The 18,969-nt window shown below is 39.3% G+C and overlaps 2 protein-coding genes across 2 annotated transcripts; both read right to left on the bottom strand.

Annotated features, from left to right (window-relative positions):
- Positions 1-921: 921 nt before the first annotated feature.
- On the bottom strand, positions 922-5,907 carry tspan34a (tetraspanin 34a). Its single transcript, XM_006787417.3, has 8 exons — positions 5,834-5,907; positions 4,668-4,749; positions 3,434-3,646; positions 2,619-2,693; positions 2,410-2,517; positions 2,068-2,211; positions 1,857-1,949; positions 922-1,358 (listed from the first exon to the last, which is right to left on the bottom strand). Exons 1-8 carry the CDS (start codon positions 5,905-5,907, stop codon positions 1,305-1,307), a joined length of 843 nt encoding a protein of 280 aa, XP_006787480.2. The 3' UTR covers positions 922-1,304.
- Positions 5,908-7,245: 1,338 nt separating this feature from the next.
- Positions 7,246-18,155, bottom strand: LOC102779819 (ras-related protein Rab-3D-like). Its single transcript, XM_006787418.3, has 5 exons — positions 17,664-18,155; positions 14,619-14,852; positions 11,984-12,102; positions 8,249-8,373; positions 7,246-8,149 (listed from the first exon to the last, which is right to left on the bottom strand). Exons 2-5 carry the CDS (start codon positions 14,850-14,852, stop codon positions 7,962-7,964), a joined length of 666 nt encoding a protein of 221 aa, XP_006787481.2. The 5' UTR covers positions 17,664-18,155; the 3' UTR covers positions 7,246-7,961.
- Positions 18,156-18,969: the final 814 nt, after the last annotated feature.

Here is an 18,969-nt window from a genome sequence, read left to right on the forward strand (position 1 = left end):
AAATGACTTCAATCTTCATGGCATCAATTTAAAAAGGGACTATAACAACTTTTTAAAGATTTTGGGGCTTATTGACACGAGAGCGTCACATAGCTGCCTGAGATTTGTCAGCTGCACATTCATGATGTAAATCTCCCCTTTCACCACATCACAAAGGTGATCTACTGGATTCGGATCTGGTGACTCTGGAGGCCATTTGAATACAGTTAACTCATTGTCATGTTCAAGAAGCCAGTTTGAGATTACTTGAGCTTTGTGACATGACACTGTGGTCATAAAGAGAAAGAATAGTAGGGTGTGGCATTTAAATGATACTGAGTTGACACCAATGGGTTTGATTCAATGCAGGATGGATTCGTGGTCTCATGATGTTTACATCAAAATGAGGCCCTACTATCCATCTGTGTCACAGTAGAGATTGAGACCCATCAGAATTTTAGTCAGAAAATTGTAGTTTGTTTCCTGTTCTTGGCTGACAGGTGTGGCTTTCTACTGCCGTCACCCATCTGCTTCAAGGTTCCACATGTTTTCTGTTTAGAGATGCTCTTCTGCATTTTTGGTTGTAACAAGTGGTTATTTGAGTTACTGTTTCAGCCAGAAAACTGTTGCTCACTGGATATTTTCTCATTTCTGGACCATTAATTGTAAACCCTAGAGACGGTTGTGTGGGAAAATTGACAAGCCTGTCTGGCACCAACAGCTATGCCATGTTCAGAGTCACTTAAATTACTTTTCTTCCATATTTTGATGCTCAATTTGAACTTCAGCAGGTCGTCTTGACCATGTGCATACGCCGAAATTCACAGAGTTACTGTCATTTGATTCATATTTGACTTACCAAACAACTGAGAAGGTGTACCTAAAAGGTTGTAAAGTAGTAAGATAAAAAAATTCAAGTAAACTACGATCAATTATGGCACAAGTTCAGTTTGTTCTTTTTATTATTTAGAAGTGATCATACATAAAAAAATAAACTCATAACATTAATTTAGTGACTGTAAACCACTGACACAAAGAAACCAGAGTTCTCTGCACTGTGCATCATTTCACATTTTAGGTTAAGTGTATCAGCACATACAGCAGGAGACCCTCACACAAACATAAATAAATCACAGTATAAGTGTGTACAGATAGTTTTAAAAGTAAAAAGATGTTACTACCTTCTCCTCTATCTTTGTATGAAAGCTTTAAAAACCAGAAGAGGCAGAGCATTCAATCTTCAGCTGAAAATCTGCTTTCAATCAAATACTAGAAAACTTTCCACAGACAAAACCGCTTAGCAAAATTTCTCCAAAGTTGAATTATCAATTTTTTCCAGCCTTGCAGTAGAGAACCATTGAAACCACCATGGCAGCGATCTGCAAAGACAACAGTTAATCAACATTAGATCTAAATACAGTGATCTGAGATGAGATACAAGTTACAATGTGGACAAATTCTGTGTCATATTCTGTACTCTGTAAGATGCAAATTGCTGAACAAGCTGTGGACTTTGCTGCAACTGTCATGCCATTTATAAGGTTAGGTTGAGTCAAATTATGGGATGTTAACTGAACTGTTTATTTTATTCAAAAATAAATAAGGTGTTCATTTGGGCTGAAACTATTTCCCCTTACTTCAAGAGTCAAATCGGTATGAAAATTCACTTTTTTTAATATGTTGTTTCACAGTAATAAAATTCAAATGAATCACCCAGAAAAAAAGACACACACACTGTGTCTTCTAGTATCATTTATAAGTATATGTAAGGTATATGGCCATAAAGAAATTGAAGATAAAAATATACACAATAGATGATAACTTTGTGGTACTAGCTTGCAGTATATAACTGATGGATGATGGAACGTGAACAATACCTCAAGAGCAGCGATGCCCATTGCCACACCTGCAATGACCAGAGCGTTGTCCTCTATCAGCTGCAGCAGTTTGTCAAAGCAGCCATCGATGTTCTAAAAGTAAAACAAATGCTTTTAGCTGAGGATGGGAAACACTGCTGTGCACTGTACATTGGATTAATTCTGTTGCTGACATGCATAAAATTAGGCCAAATGTAGGCTGGTCTCATACCGAACGTTGCGCTTTAGCTTCATCGCATTTCTCAGCACTGATGGTTGAATTACAGCATGGGGCTGGATAGAGATGTCTCCCACCGTTATTATAAAAAGGTGAGGCTGTAAAATCTGTGTAGTTCCTGTATCCACAGCATTTAAGCTAGAAGAGAGCAAAAAAGTGTTAATGCAACAAGTTTTTAATTACCATAACAACAGAACAAAGTTACGACTACAAGTTTGATAAATGTGCAAAATGTGAAGTAATTCAAAACGTTAGTCTCAAAAGTTTGATCAAATAAACTTCCATGTGCAAATAGATCACAAACCTTTCTCTTAAATAAATAAATGGGTACAGTACCTCTTCCATTGTGTTGTCCCAGACAGAAGTCAGCTTGTTATCGTTTCCATAGTTGGTTTTAATGCTGTTTTGGACGTCTTTCTCCAGTTCCTGAAGAAGCTCACCAGCCTGAGAGACACAGACAGACAGTAGCACGTTATCATACTTTTTAGTTTCTAAATCTGACCATAGGCAGCTCTTGCCATATTTTGCTCTTCAGAGCCACTTACCACATCTTTGAAGACAAAGAGCACAATGGCTCCTGCAACCTCGATGAGGAAGATAATCAACACAATACTGAAGAACTAAAAGGGGAGAAACGAAAAAGCATACTGTAAAACATTTGATTCTTAACAGCATACTCTTAAGGTGTCAATAGAGAAACAGATGTATAGTTACAAGAAAGTACCTGCTCAAATATGAAGAATCACAACTAGCCCTAAAACACATTTATTTCCTGCAGTGTTTGTTTTTTTGTGTGCAGTACATTAATTGGCTGTTGGATATGCCTTTGCACACTAACTGCCATTTGTACACTGTGAGCTTTGTCTTCTTTATCCACTCACATCTATCATATTGCCTTTAGCCTCATTCATTTGACAAGAACTAGCGCCAGCAGTTATAAAGTGTTGGCTCTGGTAAATCAGACTGTTGAAGAATCTTTCAAGAGCACCTGCACCTGTTTTCAAATGTATCGATAACACACGAAGAAGAAATTTACTGATGTGTCAGTATTTGGTCACATCATGTGTGAGGACACATGTCTTTAAATGAATGGCAAAAGGAAATACTAAACACTTCAACAATCTGTGTTTTCTGACTCAGCTGACTTCAATATAATTCTCTCTACTCCCCAGTTATAAACTGAAATTGTCATCTCAAGGAAAGACTTTGGTGGCAGTTATATTTTATTGATTTGGGCAAAGTTGCAAACTTTATTATCCTACTATTATAGACACAGAAGACCATATCTGCTGTTCTTTCTTTCTTTCTTTCTTTTTTACAAATGTTTTATTTATTTATTTTTATTTCAAACTTTGCTCACCGTCAGCAGCATGCACTTGCTCTCCCTGATGGCACCACAGCAGCCCAGGAAGCCAATCAGAAGTAGTACAGCACCCACGGCGATGAGCAGGTAGCTGACATTTACCAGTTGTGATAACGAGGAGGCGTCTTCCACCTCATCCAGTATATCTAGAAAGGAACTCCTGTCCACCTGCACCCAAATTCCCACACCCAGAATGACTGCACCTGCTAACTGCAGGTTTATGAAGAAAGAAAGGAGAGAAAGAAAAAAACTGTAAGATAATGTAAGCAGACAATTAAAACATGCTTATGGGAAATTAAACTAAAAAACCGAACATGAATGATATGAACTGCACTAACTTTTTAAATAAGTAATGTTACATGTTAAATTAATTTTCTGTTATCACTGAAAATCCGAAGGAAAAAGACAAAAATAGGGAACAACAGACGTAAGAAAAAAAAGTTGACAACTGGATTTCTCAAAGACATTTCACCTAAAACTACTCAATCTACTGAAAACTACTCAAGACTTACAGTTGCCTCTTTTTACGCTTGATCGGGATGACTGATAAATTACACAGACATAAAGAAAAATACTCTGGAAATGAGTTTGTTCATTCTAGCAACATGAATAAAATAAAATGACAATGTAAGAAGTGACACTGTTACAATAGAAGTAATGGGAGCTGTAATTTTTCTGCATGCGCACAAAGTAATCATAAAAAAAGATTGATGAAACTGTTATGGTGATGAAAAACTGTCATAGTGGAGGAAAAATTGTCTCCGAGCATGGAGGGCAATCCACAGATCAGCGCTCCTGTCAGTTGATGCTCACCGAAAATATGACATGTGACATGTTTGCATTGAGCGGGAGCACTGTAGCGATAATTGGTGTTATGTTGTAAGTTAGTTAGCTAAGGCTAAGCCAGACCATCTTTTCTCTTCGACCTTACATTCAATAGACATAATGTTCAGTGGTACTGTTCATCTAATCTGATTTATGGGGAAAAGCAAATATTCATATTATTGAAAACTCTGTCTTAAAGCCATATCTGAACAGAGAAAGTGCGCTAAAATGTATGTCTTATTGAGACTACCTATAAAAGAGAATAATTCATACAGCCAAATGAAACGGTTTGGCCTTTTTTGATTCACTACTCTCTGTAAAGTCTTCTTTGTAGTCTGGTGTAGGATGTGAAACCAAGCTGTTGGAGAGATGCAGAGAAACAGAAGTTCTCTTTTTTCCAACTTACAAAGATGCCGCCATTGAAGATGAACATCATAATTTTGAGAAAGCCGGAACAACACATTTTGGCTGATTTCTGTTTTTTCACTCTGTTGAAGAAACAAGAACAAAAAAAAATTATATCAGTTCAGGTGAAAACAACTTATCTAGTGTAATTACAATTATTCTTTTTCAGCATTTATCATGGGGGAATTTTCTTTTACTTCTGAAATTCAAATCAATAGCAAGAGGCAGACAACACAAGCAGTGGCCAACATGGGTCACTCGGCATTCGCTTGGGTTAAACATTAACCAAAGTAGCTGGCAGCAAAAGAGAGGGGGGTCGTAATCTTCTTTAAATATACCAGTCGTTTCATGCTGAGGTCATGCAGAGTTTCGGTTGAAGCATTGCCCAAGTCTACATGTTATTTTTTATTCATTTTGCTGCTAGTTATTTAAATCATCCTACTCTAGGCACCTCAGCTGGGTGATATGTTTGCTTCTTTTTTCCTTGCATTTAAGTCTGTATTTGGTTGAGTTGGGGTAAAAAAAAAAATAGCTTCCTCTAGCTTTGAACTGCAAGTGTGCTGAAATATTACAGCTGAGGTACCTTATCAGGTTAGTGGTTTCACAGTTTAGGTAGCACAGGAGTGCAATAAAAGACGCACACACAACCCCTTGTCCATTAACTTGCACAACCTAACATGCCTGTTCCTGGTATCAGAGAAATAAACTCAGTTTTATAGTGACTGTCATGTTCTTCCTTATTGCAGCGTTGACAACAGCAATCAATTGGACCTACTTTGCAGCTGCAACCTTGTTTCCATGAGGCAATAAAGTTCCCTTATAACACCTCCGTGTTAATTTGTGAATACATACTCGAGCAGCCACAGAAGAGGGGAATAAATTACTTAAACTCTAAGAATAAAAGTTGTTTCTGCACCAACACTTTTAATAGAAATGCAGCAGCTAAATAACTCAGTTTGATGTTTTTTGTACCTGTTTTTATACAAAATAATAACACCTGGACATTGCTAAGGAATAGTAATCATGTCACTATAACTTGCCTAATGTTAATAAAATCCTTTGATTACAGAACAAACCATTCATCATCCGGATGAGCTTTAGATTAAGGAAGATTAATAGCAGTGTAGTTGTGGAGTTTGATTTAAAAAGTGAAGAAAGCAACTATACCTGTGTTGTACTGAGGTGTGTGTGTCCGCTGAGGTCTGAGGAGTGTCTGTGCATCGACGATTTGGACTGCCCATTTAAGTTCTCACAGGTCGCACAACCCCATGACCAACACACCCACCATAGGACACACACACACACACACAGGGTTCAAAGTTATTTTCAATCACATTTCACAACTTTCCATGACATTGAGATAAGTTTTTATGACCAAACGTCATGCAGACAAAAAAAATCAGACAACATCATATAAAGCAATTTAATCTGACAAGAGATATTTTCTCAGGTGACGTAATTCAGTCACAAGCTCCTTTACAAGGGTATCTGGGAAGCATGTTTTCCAAAACCTCCTGGTTTCATTGTTTTCTTGCAACTCATCAAGGGCTGAAAAAAATACTAATTTAAAATTCAATTAATAATCCAGGTTTTTCATAACAAACACGACTCACGCAATCACAATTGTGCCCTACACAATAAGATCTTTCTTGGTGATCAGTCCAATCAAAGAAACCATGGTGATCAAATCAATACAGGTCATGGTCAAAGTAAAAGGTTCACTATTAAAACACAGTAGGAAGTCCAGTGTGATGTCATTGAACAATTAAAACTGTCATGATAAACGATAACTGATTTACTCGTGGAACATTTTTACGATAATATTTATGACTTTATTGATTTGTCGTGCTATTGATCAGTGAATGATTTCAACACTGCATGGAAACTTTTGGGAATGTTTTATTATTAACTTCGTGGATCATTAGGAAGTACTTAATCTGATTCAGCATAAAGAAAATCATGGTTCCTTCCCAATTCCCTCCAAATGACATTTCTTTTGTATAATAACTTTAAAATATCAGTGCGCAAAATCTACCCTTCATGCATTAAAAGCTACCTTTGAAGCACATACGCTATATTGCCAAAAGTATTTGATCATCTGCATATTAACTTTAGTGATATCCAATTCTTAATCCATAGGGTTTAATATAATGTAAGCTCACCCTTTGCGGTTATAACTATTCCGTAAGGGTTAGTTAGTGTGTCTATGGGAATTTTTGACCATTCTTCCAGAAGTGAACCCTGAGAAGGTCTGGCCCGGAGTCTGTGCTATAATTCAGCCTAAAGGTGTTCTGTCAGGTAGAGGTGTTTGTTCTAATACCATCCATCCGTTCGCGCTCACATTCACACCTATGGGCAATTTGGATGGGCAATTTGTACTAATACCACCTAAGCAAAACGACACCAATTAAATGTCTATAACACATAACACAAAAGTGTGCCGGTACTCACTGTTTTATCTCCTTTCTGATAATTCACTGGAGAAAACTGTCTTTCCAAGCAATGACTCATCCATTAAAAAAAATTTAAAAAAAAAAATACAAAAATATACATGAAATGTTTTCATACAAATGAGGCCAACAGACATAACATACATATTCCTATCTTTTAATTTCAACTTTATTTTAACTTTGGACTAACATTAATAATTAAATGTATAAAAAGAAAAAACAAATACATTACTTAAACACAACAGATGATTATATTCCTATAAAACATCCAACAAAAAGTGTGGTTTATTAACTGGAAGTCACGGGGGGCTATCAGGCGTGTGTGATCTCAGCTTTCAAATATGTTAGACTTTGTACTGTACCTTCTTCCTCATTTGGTTTACATCGGGCAATTTCAACAGAAGTCACAGTGATGCAGTTTTGTGCGACGCCCACTAGGGGGTAGCATGACACAAGTCAGTCGGGGTGAGTCCCCATGCAATTTCAGTCTGGCACATGGCTTTCTTTCACATCCTGACCTGCAACAGGTGCTGTTCACTGCACTGTGTGAACAGGAAACGATAAAGAGAAAAGGCTGCTCAGTGGAGCTCTTTGGCATCTTAGTGTAACAGTTACATTGGGATTACAAAGATGATCCTCGAATCACCACCGAGTCAAGAAAACCAGGAACAAAAAGAAATATAAAAAAAAGAAACTGAACGCCAGGCATCCATGATTGCGCTGCAGTAACATTTGGTAAAGTACAATCATAATGAAAGATTTATGGGCAATTCTGGTCATCTGTGTAAGTGTGGGCACCTATATTTAATTATTAAACCTGTTTTATCAGGTTTTACAATCAGTAATCAGCATGCACAGCCACCCCGACTGCTGTTGGGTGTGTCCTTCAGGCCATCTCCCTTGTGATTGGTTGCCGGATTGGCATCACCGTTGACGCTCTCGTTCATCTTCTCGCAGATGACGTCCACCAGCTTATCAAAGACCTGCTTCACGTTGATGTTATCTTTGGCACTGGCCTCGAAGAAATGGAAGCCTGGCGAGAGAGCAGAGAGAGATAAAGAGCTTATGAGTGATTATTAAATAATGTTTTGTTCACGTGTTTTCATGCTGATAAACACCAGCGCGTACTGACCGAGCTCTTTGGCCAGTCTTTTGCCATCTTCAGTCGGCACCTGCCTGTCATCTTCCAAATCCAGCTTATTGGCCACCAGCACCACCTGAGCGTTGTCCCACGAGTAAGTCTTGATTTGTGTTGCCCTGAGAAAAACCAAACCATGTTCACAACTCTACTGTATCACCTACAGAGACCCTCAGTCCATCACAACAATGAACCAAAGCTGAGTCTCTTCTGATTTCTAGCATTCAAGTTCACTTTAATTGCAATGAAAAGGTTATTAATCACTGAAGGAGATCACTGAAGATGCATGGCACAAAATGATAGCACACTGTATAGACAAGTATAGACACCAAGTAGTGCAAGCTGGCAAACAGGATTCTGATAATCTCAACACACTGATAAATGAGACTTAACCTGTTTGAATGTCACATGATCTCGTCTTCTCATTGGTGTTGCTGTGAACACAATAGGCTCTGCTGACAAAGGGAAGCGGCATTAAGAGATTTTTGCTAAAAGGATTTGATCATCAAATGAGAGCTTTCACTTGAGTCCAAAATTCAAACGTTTCCAGTTGTGTATGTTATTAGGAGGACTGTTTATTGCGCCTATCGATTGGTTTCCTTTTCATTTCTATAGGTTATGCAATGGAACATTATGTGCATTTTTTTATATAACACAGCAGAATGATTCTGCTCCTTTGACATTATTTGTAGTATTATTATCAATCTGTTGCTATATGTGTTGATTTTTTGATTGTTTCCAGGTCAAAGACGGAAACCCCCCCCAAAAAACAGTCTTTTAGAGGAAAGCCATAAGATGAACGTATCCATGGCGACACTGAGAAATTCCCTTCCTGAAGCGCACTGAATGTTTTCAACATTGTTACGGCCCTAGCAGTGCCTCCTCCTGAAGGTGCCTGTGTGGGAGTGTCCTTCAATCGCTTCTGCCTGAGGTGCCACCTTTCCCTTTCACACAGCTGACTCTCGTCAGTAATTAAAAGTATTTAATCCCAGGGAAAAGTGAGCTCTGTGCCAGAGTGGGATAGTCTTTGTAAACTGAACATCATGGTCAAAAGACAGATCTAATTGCAAAACCTATGGACACACCTGCACATCTACACAGTGGATGCCCCAAAGCATACTGTGCCTTTTTTGTTCTCGTGGACCTTAATGAGGGCTGTCATTAATATAATGAAATTCACTGAATTTCTAAGGACTTGAAACCATACACTCCTAAGGGTAGAGGTTACTGAAGTTACAAAGCAAACCAAAGGGAACCAAGAGCCATTTTCACACATATTTTTCTGAGGATTCATTGGTCAAGAGTTGTCTGCAACCACTGGTTGCTAGGGAAAAATGTGTATTCCTTAACTGCTCAGCAGTGATTCATGGAAGCTACTGGCTGTTGCTGGATGAAATGAGATGCAAAGAAGGTGCAAAGAAGGTTCAGTAAGTTCATTTTAATTAGAATGAAAAGGTTACTAATCACTGAATAAAATCCCTAAGGATGCAAGTGGAAACATCACAAATGATGAAAGCAGTATTCAAAATGAAAGACGGAATAAACTGGAACTGTATGGAACTGTAAACTGGAACTGTGCAATATATAAATGAATAAATAAACAGAAATATCCATTAAAAACAGTGCACTGCTGTCATGTCAAGTCAGCTAAGAGCCCAAGTAGTGCAAGCTGGCAACCCGGATTAAGATAAATGAGACTTAACCTGTTTGAATGTCACATGATCTCATCCCCTGATTGGTGATGCTGTGAACACAATTAGCTTTGCTGACAAAGTGACGCCGCATTTACAGATTTTTGCAAAAGAAGAGCGTTTTGGAAGAAGCTCAGAGTGGGATTTAGAGAAATGTGAAGCAAAAGCATCTGATTATTGAAAACAGACAGAGCTTTCACCTGATATCATTTTCTCACTTTTGATGAAAGTCGTGTTTCAAGTCTTTTGTATCTGAAGTCTTCGACTAGAGCACTGGTAATGATAACATAAAGTAACAGTAATTATAATACACACACACACACACACACACACACACACACACACACACACACACACACACACACACACACACACACACACACACACACACACACACACACACACACACACACACAATACTTCAGTTACCCCAGAATTTTAGAGGCAAATGTTGACTTCTTACTCCACCATATTAATTTAAAGGGTGTTGCTTTTCAAATTGTACTTAAAAAACATACACTGATCAGTAACTGACAGATTAAATTAATATTTTAATGTTTCCCGTGGTGTCCATTTTCAGGAGGACTGTTGGTTGTGTCTATTGATATATTGTCCTTTTTGTTTCTACAGGTTATACAGTGGAACATTATGTGTATTTTCTTTAATTAAACATATTGTTATATCCAATTTTTTATGCAGCATCTATTCTTGTGAACAAGAGTGCTGCTTTTTTTTATTTTCTCCAAGTGATCCAAAAAAACAACAAACAGTTGAAGAAAATCATAAGATGAATGTATCCATGGCGACATTGAAAAGTTCCCTTTCTGAAGCTTATTGAATGTTTTCAACATCATAGCCTTTTAAACTAAATGTCACGATCAAAAGACAGATCTAACTGCAAAACCTATGGACACACCTGCACATGTACACAGTGGATGCCCTAAAGCATACTGTGCTTTTTTGTCCTTGTGGACCTTAATGAGGGTCGTCATTAATATAATGAAATTCACTAAATTCAAAAGGACTTGAAAGTAGTGACTGAGACCATACACTCCTCAGGAAAGAGCTTAATGAAGTCACAAAGTAAGGAAACCATGGGCCATTTGCCCACAAATTTCTATTGAGGTTTCTTTTGTGTCGTTATGCGCACATTGCTCAAGAGTTGTCTGCAACCACTTGTTGTTAGGGAAAAATGTGTATTCCTTAACTGGCTTGGCAATGATTCATGGAATTTGCTGGCTGGAAAGAATCAGATACAAAGAAAGTGCTGCACCAAAAACCTCCTAGTTCTCGCTGGTTTTCCTGTAGTTTTTCGTGTTTGTCTACCAGCCCAACGGTAGTAACACTTGAAAAAGTGTGATGCAAAAGCCTTGAAAGTAAAGGTTGTGTCTCTGCTCTGCAGCCAGCATGTTTCTAGAAGAACAAATTTTTTACTTTGAAGGCAAACGGGTCTTCAATTCTGGTTCATGTTGCACTTTACACAGTTTCCCTATAGAGGATAGCTGGACAGGCTTTGTAGACAAATCTGCCACTTGCTTTAAAACTAAGACCGCAGCAAAATTCCAGCAACCAAAGCAAGAAGATTTTACTAATTGAGGAATAAACATTTTCCCTAGCAACAGCTAGTTGCCATGGGGGTTACTGACCAGTCTGTAGCGCAGCATGAGTGGGATGAATTAACATTTTCCCTGTCACTGCCATCACATTCAGCAACCACTCACAACCAGGGAATATCCCATTTTTCTTCACCATTGCTTGTTGCCAGATGGTCCCTAGGCCTGTGTGACTGAGGCCTAGACGTGGCTACTGTTCACGGGTCTGTAAAACCTCAACACAACCACAACATTTTTTTGCAACTAAAGTGTCACCTCTTCTAGCCATTAGAAATAAAGAAAGTTTAAGGCACTTCTGTGCAGGTATCACTTTTTAGACCAGTGAAAAAAAAACCCCCAAAAAACACATGCCTCGAAAAAATGCCTTCAGCTACTGAAAAACACACATGCCTATTCTGCATTAATCATATGCTTCATCTACCCACCAGTCCTGAACAGCACAGAACGACTGCTGGCTCGTGATATCGTACATGAGCAGAAATCCCATGGCTCCTCTGTAGTAAGCTGTGGTGATAGTCCGGTAGCGCTCCTGCCCAGCTGTGTCCTGTAAACACACATTGAATGGTGGATGAATTATTTTTATTGGCCCAACTCCAGAAATCACACAAAAATGAAGAAACAACAACCCTACTGAAAATCGATTTCACCACATATAACAAATTTCTCAAAAGCAACATGAAAGCTTAAAAAAACCCCACTTAAAACACTGAAAGTTGTTTGCAAAATGAAAACATGACAGGGAAGTAAAAGTAAACGAATGGTTAACTCTGCAGAAAATGTAGCTTGCCATCACCAGTGTGTGAATGTGTGTGTGAATGGGTGGATGACTGAATGGGGGTCCATAGGGACTAAGTAAAGCCCTATACAACTACAGGCCATTTACCATTTACCAAAAGCAAAGGTGAATCATGAACTTTCTTAGAATAGAATAACCCCTCCCTTTTAAAATGTTGATGCTGCCACATCCTGGAAGCACACTAGGACACACTCTCAGGTCTTGCCTACATCTCCAGATGGTATTTTTACTCTTCATGTTGCCTTGGGAAAAACCTTAAAGTAACAAATGTAACACTCCTTTGGATTCTTTGAAACTGCAGTGAGAAAACTAAGACTTTGAAACTAACTTCTTTAAACTTTCTCCCATGTAATGTGATGCCAGTAGCTGCTATGGACCTCATTAACACCACTGACTCTAATTGTACACATTTTTGGGCTTGTCAGCAACCTACAATTTATGTCACATGTAGCTGCGCTTATTTTAATGGTCCTAAGAAATCCCATTAAGTCCCTCAGCAGCCAATAACCCCGATTTTAAAGTGAAGGGCTCATAACAAAACATTTTCACAACCAATATACGGCGTGTCTTTTCTGAATATAAAACCTCAAGTCAACCAGCTGGGACGTTAAAAATCTGCTTGCTTGTTAATGCATCAGTAATAAAACTTTTACTGTTATTTATCTGAATTTTAATATGGTTATCTTTTATACTACTGGTTCATCATTTCACTTGGCACCTTCCTTGTGTGAAAGTGTGCAGCTGGATCATTGTAAAGCGCAGCCGAGAAGGCATGGCCCGCTGAATACATTAACTTCAAAAAAGATGCATTACTTTCATCTAACAGGAGTACTGTGGGTGAGTCCTCGCCTTCCGCTAACATTCAGTAATAGATCTGTCCTGGGTGTCAGTCTGCGCGGTAAGCACATTCGGCTCCTGCAGCTCAAACCCATGCATCTTTCATGAACCCCGCCGTCTGGGGACAATGTTAAACATCAACTGTTATTAACTCCAGAGAGTGAGAAATTAGTTCACATCCATGACAGGCTGCAGCATGTAAGAGGGCAAATCAGGGAATGGGAAGAGGATAAACACTCCATGTTGTGTAACAAGGCTTTGAAAAGCTCTATTCATTTGGCCCCTCCTTTGGTTGAAGATGTATTTTGAAACCTCTTTGCCACAGGTAACGACCCCACATAAATTACCACTCCGACTTTAAAGAGACTGCAGCATTTTATAGTCAATTTTGTTGATATATTGTGTGTCAAAGCTGTTCTCTGTACAGTAGATTTTTACTCCGGTGTGGGGAGACCGGAGTAAAAATCTTCCTGAGCATTCAAGTGGAAATTATTAGGCACTTTTAAGATCTCAGTGATGTTCACATGGAGCTACCTCTACATTAAGTGCCTCTAGGAGCATCTCAGACATCTATCACAGTCAGAGTAGTTAAAAAGAGAACAACAAAAAACGGATAGGTTTTGTGTGACAGCTTGATTAAGATTACATTTGGTCAAACTCCAACACTGCCAGCGAGCTTTTAGTTCTTGGCTGCTGCAATGAATAAACATCTTTCAGTGAGTCAACAAACCTTGTTCTTGCCCTAATCATTATAACTATGTGCATGTGGTGACAAACAGTTTGAAAGCAGGAAGAAAAAACAGGTGTTTTTCTTTGGTTAGAAACCCCCCCGAAGTAAAATTAGTGCCTATTATTCCATGTCTTCAGATTAAAAAAAACATCTTGGTTAGTACTTCAGCAAAACGCCACAAACTATTATTTAAAGTATGAGGACTGAAGACATAATTACACTAGTGTATAAGCTGCTATTGTGCTCCCAATGGCCTAAACCACCTCTCCTCTTGCCCTGTTAATAGAGGTCAAATACCAGGTAAAGAAGTACAAAAGAAAGAAAAAAAGAAAAAAGAACAGCGAATGAGAGAAAAGAAATCCTTTGCTTAGAGCAGTGGTTCTTAACCTTGTTGGAGGTACCGAACCCCACCAGTTTCATATGCACATTCACTGAACCCCTCTTTAGTGAAAAATAAAATATGATTTTTTTCAAATTCAAGACATAGATATGTTTTTTATTGGTGCACAAAATGAGCCGTGCATGTCACGGTGAAGGCTCTGCCGAACCCCTGAGACCGACTCACCGAACCCCTAGGGTTCGATCGAACCCAGGTTAAGAACCACTGGCTTAGAGGGTTTAGGGAGTTTTCTATCCTAAGGACTTCTTAAAAATACTACTCGGCAGTGCAGAGGCTCTATCTCATGCCCAACCTCACCCAGATCTGTAGCTTGACCCGCTTGTTGTTCCTGTAGATGGTCTTGACTTTGAAATCGATGCCCACCGTGCTGACAAACGCTGAAGTGAATGAGTCATCTGCATATCGGAAGAGGAATGAGGTCTTTCCCACGCTGCTGTTGCCGATGATCAGCAGCTTGAACATGTAGTCAAAGTTTTGGTCGGCTGGATCTCTCTGCTCGTGAGCCGCTCCTGGATCTCTGGCTAAAGCCATCTATCAAATGATGACAGACAAAAAGGAGAGGCACATGTATGATCACTGAGATGGGCTACAAAGCATCTTTCTTTTTTGTTGTTGTTGATAAATGTTGTCTTTTGTGCTTCTTGTATTAAATATTGTTTGCAGCGGTTTGTAGTGATTGTGTGTCTACATTTTTGTTTTCTGTAGTGTCTGTTGTTGATTGCTGTCCCTTAAAATGCCTAAAAATGGACAAGTTCTGCCAGTTACCTGTGGTTGGTAATCCTACATATACTCACTGACCACTTTATTAGGTATACCATGCCAAAAATGGGTTGGACCAATTTTTGCCTTCAGAATTCCCTTAATTCTTTATTGCACAGATTCAACAAGGTGCTGGAAATATTTCATCAGAAGATGGGTACACGATGGCCATATAGGGATAGACGTGGTCGACAACAATACTGAGATGGGCTGTGGTCTTTAAACAATGCTCAGTTGTGACTAAGAGCTCAAAGTGTGCCAAGAAAATATCCCCCACACCATCACAGCACCACCAGCCTGAACTGCTATAAGGTAAGATGGATCCATGCTGATCTTGCAATCGATTTCTGCTGTGACTCATCAGGCCAGGCAACATTTTTTTTTTTCAATCTTCTACTTTCCAATTTTGGCGAACCCGGGTGAACTATACCCTCATTTTTCCTGTTCTTGGCTGACAGGAGTGGCCAATCTAAGTAAACCCTAGACATGGCTGTGCAGTCCCAGTAGATCAGCAGTTTCTGAGATGCTCATACCAGCTCATTTGGCACCAACAGTAATGCAACATTTAAAGTCACCTTTCTTCCCAATTGCAATGCATGCCATGTACCGCAGCAGCTCATCTTGATCACGTCTACATGCCTAAACGTACTGAGTTGCCATGCGAATGGTTGATTAGATATTTGCATTAATGAGCAATTGAACAGGTGTACCTTACACCTGTTCAATTGCCAGCAGCAACCAGCAGATTAGATGGAAATATGTTGGCTGTATTTTTCCATAAAACATATATAACACAAGTACAAGAAAAACACAGAATAGGTGTGGCTGTAAGGCAGTTAAGGACAATTACATAATTGCAGGCTCAGGGTGCTGCACTGGGTCAACTGCTGGTAAATGCATACATGTACAGGAAGAAACAGGATTGTATCTACTAGTTCCTGTTTTTAATCAGTCACATAACTGCTTGGCTTTAATGCATACAAAAATAATCTAACAGAGTCTGACTTGCCAGTAATCTCAATATATTGCGCAATGATGTCTTATAGCAAAGACAGGAACATGTGACCATGGTAGGGAACGTCGATGCCGATGTCAGACACGTCATCTGCACAATCAAATGCCCATTGCCGATAAATTTTAAATAAAGAATTTTTAGACAAAGGCAATACAGATACACTCCTATAATTGAACATAGTCAAATTTACTGGTTAATCCTTTCAGTGTTAGATGATTAGCTAATATATGAGCTCATGTTAGTTTCTCTTAAATGTTAATATTGGAGGTTTAATGTTTGTTTGAATTAAAAAACAAAAGATGGCAACTGAAAACAAAAAAGGAGGGGGAATACTAAAGTTAAGAAAAGCACTGGCTTTCGCAAAATCCAGGATTACCAGTATATCAGCTGTGGTGTCACAGTGATAAATATCAGCTATTTGAGAATTCAGGTTAACACTCAGACGTCTGAAATCCATCCACACTAATAGCTGAGCAGATGCTGATGTTGGTAAATGGAAGTGTTATTTTAAAAATGGTCCGTCTTCCTCCCTGATTCCTCTTAGCGCTTATCACTGTGCTATGAATCACAGCCAGGGCGTGCTCCTTACTCTTTTTCCTCCCTGGACCGGTCACCTCCTGCTCTCTCCATCCATTTGTCACAAGAACACATGTTAAAAACTTATAGGATCGGTAGAGACTGAGCAGTGGGAAGGGGGCAATAGATTCTCCCCCGCTTGTGTATTTTATCTATCACCCATCTGGTCATTCATTCACCCAGTGACACTACTACTTACATGCACACACAAACACACTCCTTACTCTCATTTATCTTCCTTCTCTCCTCACATATTCATCCATCTATGCATCCCTCCTGTCATCATCCGGCCAGCCAGCTTCCCTCCCACTCTTAACTCTCTCCTTCCTCCATCACTCGGCATCAATCCATCTACATTCATCTATCTACCCCCCCCCCCCCCCCCTTCTCCTCCACCCCCACCCCCCTCCTCTTCTCTCAGGGGTTGAGTCCTGCTCCTCTTTGGCTGCTGAGAAGTCTCTGGAGACCAGCTCAGCATTACAGCTTCCAAGATCATAAAAGAGGGGCTGAGCGGCATGCTGCTGTACACACTCAGCAGAACATCAATATCCGCGCATGCGCCTACATCAGCATGAAAGTACCTGGCACACACTGAAGTATGTGTGTGTGTGTAGGGTCGTGTATTTACTTTAGCTTGGGAAAACATGTCAACTCTCATTAATGCACATTCAATATTTGACTTCAGAGCATCTGACGGCTGGTTTGTAACTGCTTCAGTCAGTCAATGCAGTCCACGAGAGCAGCTGTTTCACGGGACACTTCATTGCCCCACTTGTTGACACCGAATCCAAATGTCTGTGTACAAATTAGCCCGATTAACCACGAACACAAAGTTCATATTCTGAAGCCACCGATGACACTTGTAGCCGATAACTAACTAAGAGTCTAAGTTGCCTACACCGCCTTACCATACGGCAGCTCAGCTACAAACCTGATGACATTTAACAGCCCCCGTCTGCCTTTGCATACAACTGTGAGTGAATGCAAATTACCTCGGGTGTTGTTTATGGGTCTGTCTCCTCTCTCCCTCCCGAAGTGTTCACAGGTCTACCTGAAAGTCGATGAGTGTGTGCTGGCTGCTGCAGCTGTTGCTGTCTGTCGGGCTCTCCTGCTCAGGTGTTCCTGTCCCGGATCTCCACACTATGCATGTGCATATCTATCACTGGGACGTCCAACACGCAACTTGTCAAGTCATGCCCAATATGAATCACGCACTTCCGGTATAAACTTTCAAAATAAACATAAAAAAAAGAAAGCTGACGTTTTAGGGTAACATACATCTGAGTGCAAATTTATGGCAGTTGGGTGTATTTGTTTCCAGGAGTTTTCAGACAAAGTTGGCTCACCCTCTGCATTTCTATGTAAATTAATAAAGAATAACAATTTGTTCATCTCGGGGTTTTATATAGTAGGCAATCTGCACCCACTGATGGCAACCGAAGGAAACTAATAAATAAGTTGAGGGAGAGCTGAAGGTGTTGAGAAAATCTTCCAACTCCATTTCATAATGAGCTGAGCAGTGTAGCTAAGCAACAAGCCGTGCTCCTTGATACCGGTACTGTTTTCTCATTACTTGGCCATCTTGTGCAAAGAAAAAAAAGAAGAAGAGATTTTTCAAACTCAGTAAACACGAAGGAATCATTTTGAGTCAAATGGAACTAAAACATTCAAAATCAAGCGATCATTTATTCAAATAATTAAAGAAATTAAGGAAATCATGAAGGAAAATGGGCTTTGTATACCAATCAAGTAAATTTCATTTGATCAGGTTCCATTAAACGTAAACTTTTACATTGTACTTATATAACAAATTACACGGAAAATTTACATGTAATTAAAATAGTTAAAAGCAGAATTTTGGGCGCAATTATTTTACTTTTTCTTTTGAGTGTACGATCAGTTCTCGATGGTCAAAAAACGAGTTTATACTGGTTTATTTTGAAGGTTATTGCTAAATTTCCGGTATTCTGTTGCCTCACCTGCTGATGGACGCACTTTCAATACTAAGCCTTCCGATAAAACAAACAGAAAGTAAAAAATAAAAAACAACAAAATTCCCAGGGCAGCTAAATAATGTGTTGACTTGAGCAACAGTTAGGCATCCAAATCTCATGAGCTCCCAGGTTTACTGGACACCGACACGGTAAATAAAATTGTCTGCTTTTGTGGAGCTACCAGCCTTGGCGAACCCTTGTGTGAATAAAGGAAAAGTAGCTTTTTCTCTTACCATTTACAAAACTGCACTTCAAAATATAACCTTCTAAAACACTTCAAGTGTTAGGTCACACAAACCAGCTG

The sequence above is a fragment of the Neolamprologus brichardi genome, chromosome 6 (assembly GCF_056152115.1).
Source record: "Neolamprologus brichardi isolate AB-2024 chromosome 6, ASM5615211v1, whole genome shotgun sequence".
NCBI lineage: Eukaryota > Metazoa > Chordata > Actinopteri > Cichliformes > Cichlidae > Neolamprologus > Neolamprologus brichardi.

Bases quoted from the DNA above. Each gene is read 5' to 3' on its own strand.
- LOC102779819 (XM_006787418.3), bottom strand. From the start codon at position 14,852: ATGGCTTTAGCCAGAGATCCAGGAGCGGCTCACGAGCAGAGAGATCCA. The intron at 8,374-11,983 runs GTGGGTAGATGA...GGTTTTTCTCAG, and splicing joins TTCTGTGCTGTTCAGGACTG to GGCAACACAAATCAAGACTT. The intron at 8,150-8,248 runs GTCAGTACGCGC...CTCTCTCGCCAG, and splicing joins AAGACTGGCCAAAGAGCTCG to GCTTCCATTTCTTCGAGGCC.
- tspan34a (XM_006787417.3), bottom strand. From the start codon at position 5,907: ATGGGCAGTCCAAATCGTCGATGCACAGACACTCCTCAGACCTCAGCG. The intron at 2,212-2,409 runs GTACTGTACCCA...GCTCTCTTCTAG, and splicing joins GGGACAACACAATGGAAGAG to CTTAAATGCTGTGGATACAG. The intron at 1,359-1,856 runs GTATTGTTCACG...TTGTCTTTGCAG, and splicing joins TGGGCATCGCTGCTCTTGAG to ATCGCTGCCATGGTGGTTTC.